This window comes from Haliotis asinina, chromosome 1 (genome assembly GCF_037392515.1).
Source record: "Haliotis asinina isolate JCU_RB_2024 chromosome 1, JCU_Hal_asi_v2, whole genome shotgun sequence".
NCBI lineage: Eukaryota > Metazoa > Mollusca > Gastropoda > Lepetellida > Haliotidae > Haliotis > Haliotis asinina.
In genome coordinates, this window is record NC_090280.1 from 86,304,061 (window position 1) to 86,313,345 (window position 9,285).

General features: G+C 41.4%; 1 protein-coding gene across 1 annotated transcript; it reads left to right on the plus strand.

Annotated features, from left to right (window-relative positions):
- Positions 1 to 2,039: 2,039 nt before the first annotated feature.
- LOC137283770 (uncharacterized) lies at positions 2,040 to 6,967 on the plus strand. The gene is made up of 4 exons (XM_067815454.1): positions 2,040 to 2,101; positions 3,486 to 3,630; positions 5,620 to 5,765; positions 6,825 to 6,967. The coding sequence occupies exons 1-4, from the start codon at positions 2,047 to 2,049 to the stop codon at positions 6,911 to 6,913; spliced, it is 435 nt and encodes a 144-aa protein (XP_067671555.1). The 5' UTR covers positions 2,040 to 2,046; the 3' UTR covers positions 6,914 to 6,967.
- The last annotated feature ends 2,318 nt before the right edge of the window (positions 6,968 to 9,285 follow it).

The window sequence follows — 9,285 nt, forward strand, 5'->3', positions numbered from 1 at the left end:
CTTAAACGTCACATGACCACAGATTTTATTAGATGTTTGGCCACCTCGTCCTTTACGAAAATGAATATCCACATCAATTCTCAAGATAAATGCAGATTAGACCAGGCACACCCCAGGCAGTTCATGGTCCGTTTGCGAGTGGTTGTTGTTTGTTAACGGTGACAAGTCATAGGTCAAATACATCCCAGACATCGATGAGATCAAGTCTATACTGAATGCTATGGATATGGTATGTGTTATATTCCTCAGTTGAATCGCTGCTGGCTGCTCACGACATATCGGACCATATTCACAGAACCGACCAAGGTTACTATCAACAAGAATAGGAAACAACTATTGCTTATTTGGCTTGCAGTTTAATTGCAGTTGGGAAATCTTGGTAGCCACATGCTAGGGGCCACCCAACACTTGACAGCTTCTCTTAGAAAATGATTCAAAGGCCGCTATTTAATGTTTTATTTTTGTTCATATTTTCTGTCAACATCAAGCAAATTGAATTTGCTATGTTCCAGCCCCACCAAACTTTAGTAAACGAAATATGCAGGGAACATTTTCTGTTTGAAATAGGCCCGCTAGAATCAAACTTAGGTAATAAAGTGCGTAAAAAGCAATTTCAAACTACTGAAAGAGCTTGTTTTGGAGACAATACCCATTCCCTTTCAGATGACATAATCACACGGACGTAACTGATTCTAATGTTTACACTTATTAAAAATGGCCCCAGGGGTTCTAACTAACACTGAATGGTCACACTGAAAGTGACAGCTCTCAACAGACTGAAAACAGTGCCAGCTTGAATATCTCGACATAATGTTTTTGAAAGACTAAAATGGAGGCACCCTTAAGAAAACAGCCCCCGTCTAAATCTAAATCAAACAGTCCAAATCTTTAACTGTTGATTAGAACGGCAAGTCATCTAATAACCATACCGAGCATACCTTATATGAGCGAGTGAAGTTTAATTTTACGCCTAATTCAGCAAAATTCCTGCAACATGGCGACGGTCTGTAAATAAGCTAGTCTGGACCAGACATCCCACTGGTCAGCGGCACGAGCATAGATCTGCGCAACTGGCAACCGATGACATATGTGCAACCAAGTCAGCGAGTCTGACCACCCGATCCCATGAGTCGCCTCATACGACAAGCAGAGTCGCCTTTTATGGCAAGCATGGGTTGCTGCGGACCTATTCTACCCCGGATCTTCACGGGTTATGGCAAGCATGAGTTGCTGAAGACCTATTCTACCCCGGATCTTCACGGGTTATGGCAAGCATGAGTTGCTGAAGACCTATTCTACCCTCGATTTTTACGAGTTACTAAAAGCTGTAAATAATGCTACAACCTTTGTCAACAGAAATGACAGACATTCATCAGCTTCAGTATCTCTTGCAGGCTAAATGTGTAATAATCTTTCACAGCAATACGGACAAGAGATAAAAATCCATGAATATTTTAGCATATATCATGATGATATACTGGTGATATTATTTTGTATGAAATATACTAATGCAATATTTTCATTGGTATATATATTTTATAAATTTGCAAAATGTCACCAATTACCTTAAATTATGTCTATTTTACATGATATTATCTGCGCGCATAACGTTATGCACAAGGTACCAAATAACATATCATTTTTCATTTTCTGCAGTTTTGTTAGAAATATTATTCCCCAGTGTGTTGTGATGGCTAACATCTCATTTACCACATTACCCACATATGATGTGAAATTTTGGATCTGGAACTGGACACCCAGAACAGTTAGGCCGATTACTTTTGGATCGCCCCTCGTACAGACATCATAACTTTTATCAAAATAATATACAAGTTATGAGCCTTATGAGAAGATACACTTAATAGGCAGATACACTACGCGTTTCTAATACTATTCGAGGGAAGTACCTTTTGCACGGTACGATTTCGTGTTGTTATCGTGTCACCTTGATCGGTATTAATACAAAGAGGACATCGTGTATTTCGTGCCCTATCTACAGCTATTGTTTTGTCTGTGCTGTCTCTTATCTTCTCACTAGACGTGAAAATGGTACTCCAACCGGAATTAATTGTTGCCGCTGTTTTTATTGGCTTTACAGCAGGTAGGATGTCGCCTTACTGCTCTCGACTGAAAGTCCTGTATGTTGGTTAGACATCACATATATATATATGGTTAGACATCACATATATGTCTTAAGATCGTTGATCAGCTAAACGTGGGACATGTACGTTAGGCAGGTGTCGAGTTCGGAACCCGTTTCTGTTATATGAGGAATGCTGCACGGCGATTCTTGCATTCCTTTTGGGTTTTTAACAAAAAGGAAGGGGGTTATCATTCTTGCCCTGTTCAGTACCCCTCCCTACCGTCCGTTCCTTACCTCTGCATGTATGACCTTGAACTTCTTGCTCTGTCGGAATCTGCATGCAAGCAACAAATTCCTTTACCGATGTTCACCTGATAACAATATGCCTTTAGGGGTCGACACATGTAACGTTCTCAGCTGGAATGTAACGTGGCACGTTTGAATAGGAACGATCAATCAATCTATGTGGGGAGGCGTTGAACGTAACCTGCATGGTCAGTCACAGCCATGGTCCATGTAAAGGACAAACTACGGGAAGAATACAAATGAGACTGAAAATCAATCCGGAGTTCAAAATGGTCAAGACAATTCACATGCTCCAATTCTTCAGACGTCAATCAACGTAATAGGAAGTTTGGGGAGTTGACACCATCACGCGAAGAGTCATGTCTGACAACAGATCCCATCCCCACTCCCCCAGTGTCCTCTTGTGTCCGGGTTTGACAAGCGTGGAGGTTCTTCCTGACAGAATTTATTTATTGTGCACTTTCTCAAGCGTATACTTGTCCCATGATTCTCTAGTGACATCCCACATAAAGGTGACAGTGATGAAGGACATGCTCTAAATACTTCAGTTGTACCTAATGAATCCGAATTAATTAATGATGATTTGCCTTACAGACATGTTGATAATACTCTCATTGAATGGTGTTTCCTATCACCATTATATGATAATGAATTGATTTGTTTTTAAATTTAACAGGTTTGTCCTGTTTGACAGCAATGAGACTGACAAGATGAAAAAACACGATTTGCGGACTTTACCTTTGAAATATCTCGCTTGCATCCTAGGTACACTGTCGTAAGGCTCCTCACTGTTCTCGGTGGTTTGGTACGTCCTAATCCCTTCTGACTCTTGGGGTAAGGCTGTAGTGTTGGGGATGCGCCATATTCTCGGAAAGTTCTTGGTGGTTTCGACAAGGCAGCCTTTCTGAGGGAAGTCCTATGTCTGGCCTGACTGTAGTGGCAAGGGTAGACTTGCCTGACCTGATGATGAACATAAGAAGTCTGACTTTCAGGAACACTCTAACCTTCTTTGCTGCATGCATCTATCGTATCTGTAAAATGATGCTCATAATCAACATACCATTACAATAATGTAATAATGTTCTTGTATTTGTAGTGTCAGGCTTTGACTGTGCTGGCCAACCTAACGGAATCTATGAGTACTCCTGTTTCTACTACCTGGTGTGTTTACGTGGAATAGCCGTGAACGTACGTTGCAATACGTCTGAAGTCTTTGACCCCGACCATCAGCGATGTGTTAAGTATGTCATCTGAAAATCATAGCTTCATAATGTGTTCTTGGATAGTATTTTTATCACGGATATATTCCCAAACGTTACCTGAAAACCAAAAGAAACGTTACCCTCCTCCATCTTCAGTTATCTTTGTGATTCGCAGATACCCACTTCTTGGTCTGTCTATGGTGACGCCAGTCTGTCTGTAGCGCTGAATAAGTCTTATAACCGTGATACGGTGGCATCCGAGGACGTTGTCAGCATCATTGTACGTCAACCCCATCTGCACCATCCCAATGGCTCTTTAACTCTCTTCAGCTGTTACTCGTGGCATATTTCTCGTACTTACGTATCATTTTATCATATTATGCATTCTAGCCTCATTCTACATGTCAGATGGATGCAAATATTACTTAACTACTGCTGCGTTTTGGCACGATTGATATTACTATGTGCAAACAGAAAAGCGAAAAATGTAATTTTGCAAGCAGGAATGTTAACAATGATACTTTTAGATGTTCTTACAAACTTTTTCAGAATATCAAGGACACGTTTTACCTGTTTTCCCTAATGCACATCATTAGGAAATGTTTCAAAAGAATGAAGTCATAGGAATGATTCTTTAACAATATTACACACTCTACAAGAGCTGTTTCTTGTTTTAACAGTTGCATAATGGTTAAGTGGTTTATGTTTGTCTCAAAGCAGAATTTTACGTCCACCTTTCTTTTGGACGTCTAAATCACTTTTATTCTTCTATTTCGGCATGGTCGAAAATAGGACAATTTCATTCTTCCGAAAAAGATGCATTCAGCTTTCTTGAAAACCAATGCCTTATAACATGTCTTGGATAGTTTTCAGTAATTCATAAAGGTGTGAGGGTAACGGTTCTTTTGGGCATTTAGTGTGTTTTTGCTACACATGTTCTCGTCTTAACATGATCCGGGTTAGAATTGGTCTTCAGTTACCCATGCCTGTGGTAAGAGGCGACTAACAGCACTGGGTGGTCAGACTCGCTAATTTCGTTGACACGTGTTATCGCATCACGATTGTGTAGATTGACGCTTGTGATGTTGACCACTGGATTGTCTGGTACCTTAGACGCCTCTATTTTCAAACAAGTTGGCGCTATTGAGTTGTGTTGTGTTGTGTTGTGTTGTTTTTATATTGTGGTTATATTAGGGTAAGCAATGATCACTAGGTCAGTTAACGGCTGGGTTGTCTCACCTGTAATCTTTATCTGTAGTCAGAGTCACATTATCAGTTCCAGGGCAAAACCTTATCAGCTGTCTAAAGCAATTCCACTTATGTAATGGGGTTACCCTAGAGCCATGGAAGGCATGTATTTCCGGGAACCTGTTGAAGGGGTACGGCTGCAGAGGGATCATTATCACGGATGCAAAGTTATGTTTCTTAGCTGCACCAGGATCCGGTATCCAAGGTTAAATAAGTGCAGATCAGTCTTAGGAGACCAGTGGAAGGTTTAATCCCAAACTGGTTGTTGTCTTTCGCTTTTCATTACCTTAACAGAACTGAAGTCAACGTTTCCTTGCCTCCCTCATTATAAGTGGGGTAACCTAGTGGATAAAGCGTTCGCTCGTCACGCTGACGAACCGGGTTTGTTTCCTCATATAGGTACAATGTGTGAAGCCCATTTCCGGTATCCCACGCGTTGACGAACGAACACTTTAACCGCTAGGCTACCTTACCGCCACTGGCTGTAGTAGAAAATGTTACTGAGTGGGCGTTCAGCAACAAATTAGAGCGTTAGAGTGATTAGAGTGTTTAAAGCGTCCGTTTCCCCACATGGGTACAATGTATGAAGAACATGTCTGGTGTCCCCCACCTTGATATTGCTGGAACATTGCTTACAGGGGCGTTAAGTCACACTCATTCAGTCGCTCGCTCACTCACTCACTCACTCACTCATAATAACAAGCATTGCTTTCTGTAACTCGATATACACAATCGAAATCCTTCTATTCTTGCTCCCATTTGTATTTTCACTCCTGACAGGCTCGGTACCGACTACTGGCCATGTGCGGATGTGAAAAACTGTGACGTGTTAGCCGATCACAGATACCCCGACTACCAGAACGGCTGCCACACCTACTACACGTGTCACAACGGCTACTACTACGGGCACAACTTCTGCCCGGAAGGTAACCATCCTTAGCAGATATTCAAGACCTGAGTCACCTTGATGGGCAAGTTTGTAATCCACTTTCAGCAACATGTCAACAATATCATTGCGGGGCACACCAGAAACGGGCTTTACATATTATACTGATGCTGGGCATTGAACGCGAGTCTTCGACGTGACAACCGAACACTGCAGTCACTGTATTTATTGCTTAAACCATATCACACATTAACGTCTTTTCTCATAGATTGAAGAAATACTGTTCAGCATTCAAAATGTGCAGCATAATTGTTCCAATGACTTAAATGCTGCATTAGCATAAATAACCCGTGTATTTTAGGTTCATGGTGTAATTATTGCCATTTTGATGGGTTAAATATATTTAGTTTCTAATTCAGTGCAACTCCAGAGATACTGGAAAGAGACGGAGACTTTCGCTTTGACAGACACTACAAAAACAATGGTTCCAGGATTTGTTTCGTTGCTTTAGGATGTTACGATCCATGTCTCATGGCTTGCAACGAGACATTATATGGTCCACGTTGGCCTGTTGGTGATAGCATTACGAACTGTGACAGATGATGTTGGGGAATAATTTAACCGTCGTTGATATTGTACGGCTCTTCAGTTGAATGACCTCTGTTAGGGCTGCTCCAGCAACATCACAGGGGAGGACACCTAAAATGGGCTTCACACATTGTACCCATGTGGAGAATGGAACCTGGATCTTCGGCGTGACGGGCGAACGCTTTAGCCACTAGACTGCTACACCGTCCCGATGTATGTGTGTCGTTTGTTTGTGTGTGTGTGCGTGTGTGTGGTAAATTGTAGATAGTAGGTATTGGTGAGTTGTAATTGGTGGGCATTAGGTGGTAGGTGATGAGCAGCAGATGGTGATGGGTAGTCTGTGGTGGATAGTGGGTGGGTGGTGTGTAATAGGCGGTGCTTCGCGGTGGGCAGTAGCTGATAGATAATAGGTGAATAGGTAAATAGGTGATAGGCAGTAATCAGTGGACGGTAGGGGATGTGGACCGTGTCGAATTAAATTTACAATGTTGCTGTTATATTTTCATTGCAGGTTTAGTGTTCGACTTTGACGGACAGTTCTGTAACTGGCCTACCAACGTGAGACCTCCGTGTGGAACCAACATAGACGTTGTCGGCTGACAGTGTGTCTAACATCAATGTGACAGGAATAAAGAATCTCGGTCAACTGTCAAATATTGAAATATGATGGCTCTCGTTAAACAACTAGGTTCTGAACCAGACAATGTTATGATCAACATTATCCGCCGTGGGGTATGGAGTCACGTCCTTGACACGGGATGAGCCAAGAGCTTCCAACCTCAATACCCCAGGCTTACACGTAATTTTTCCTATGAAAGATCATAATATATACATAAAAAGCTTGAACGAGAAAATGGCTTGCTACGCGCCTGGTTGAGATTCCGTGGGACCGTGGGCCCAGGTCCACAATGAAATCTGGTATAGCGGAAGAAGGGCGTGGTGTATTTACGATATACATATATACTACTCATAGCATGAGTCTCAAGCCAAAGGCATGAGCGTTGAAGGCGTGCAGCAAAGCAGTACATCAACCAAACCTGGCCATCCGATGGCTTTGGTTTCCATGTACAACCAGCATGGGACATAATTTTCATGCCGGAATCGTATTTTACTTTTGAGTGAATCCTTTTATGAATATGACCTGTATACAATTGAGTCGTAAGGACACAGAGAGCCGACTGATGCCATGAGAACCTCCGAAAGAGACAGAGCCAGAATACTCAATAAGCATTGTCTAACTGGAATCAGTTCTACCCTGCGAATTCGTGGAGTTTCTGTCAAAATGAAACCATTTCTATCCACGATTTGCAAAAATACATATATACGCCCTCAGCATTGTCGGTCTTCACGAGATATATAGACCAAAATGACTATGGTAATCATCTCGATAAAACTGCTGAAATCTATTATAAATGAATAAATAACATTTTACCAAAATCGCATAATGCACATGCAATACACCCTCCGTAAAAGAGAAAGGCTCAGGCCATAATTCGAATGCTCATTGTGTTCATTTATGAGACATTCAATAATGTCAGTCACGTGTGCATAACTGATGTTGTGCACCCACGTAAATGTTTTAAACCTTTGTATCCTTAGATAGCATCTTGGCGACTAACGTGATCGGGTGGTCAGACTTGCTGACTTGGCTGACACGTCATCCTATCTATCGTATCCATGTTATTAATCACTGGATTGTCTGGTACACCTCTTACAGACCGCATTATTTATAGACCCTCACTGCAGTTCAGAAAATCGATAAACATTCAGAACCGCTGCATCAATGCTCTGGAATGACCTTTCCTTACAATAGTTGAGAGGAATCAATCCTTTGACAATTTAAATTACAGCTGAAAACTCACCTCTTCACCATCTACTTTGCCTGAATCCCAATCTGTACACTGACTCCTCTCGTGTTCACATAATCCCTCAAATACCCTGTCTTTTATATAAATGTGTTTCAGTCTATTTCGCGTTGCGCTTTGAACATGTGTTCTTATGGAATTCAGCTCTACGCTCTATCACGTTATCGTTACTATATAACTATATATAGACCGCCGCCATATACCTGAAATATTGTTGAGTGCGGCGTAAAACTAAACGCACTCACTCTTCTGCTGTGTCACGTCATTTCAACGCATATCTGAGCATATCACGTTTATTCCAGGTGGAATCCAACCCAGGTCCGACCACAGCTCTTATTGACTTGAGTTACTATGACGTATGCCATGACGCCAACCTATGACGTCATTCGATTGTTTACATGTCATTGTAATGGTCACACTCCGTTAGCATAACACTACTATCACTATTATGTTGGCTGGTTGCATGGAACTCTGGGTAGGAGAGTGTGTAATCGTCCCATAAACGGGACAGTTGGCTTTTCTCTCGACGGCAAAGTGACCATTTCGAAACCAGTCTGGTAGCCGGGAAAATATGCTAACAAAATAAATTTGTGTGAAGTCTAGTCAGTGTATAATAATCACCATAAGTGATTGGTAGAAGCCTTAAGCCAGGTGTGGCATAGCTTGACACTTGGATTCGAACCCCTGATCGTAGGTTCTGCCGAGCTTAAGAAAAACAACTCGTTCGTTAACCGCGACATCTTAGACGACTGGGATGTTCCCATCTGCAGCTATACTGACAACATACATGTGCGATTACAACTTGATAAATAAACATTTCTTGATCATTGCATAAAGTGACGTCTCAGTGAAACTTTAGCTTGGTGACTCTGTAGGAATCCGTCCCGAAATGTCACTCTATGCAATAAAAAAAGGTGTTTATTAAAAATGCGGTAATCTTCGTTCTTCCTTTTCAATTAACATAAATTAGGATATAAATTATATTTTTGACATTTGAAGGATAATATAATTTGTATATTAAAGTATCGGAAGTGATTAAATGATAGGAAACACCAAACGATAAACGACATCATGTCAAAATAGCAGATATCTGACAATTGGAGGATT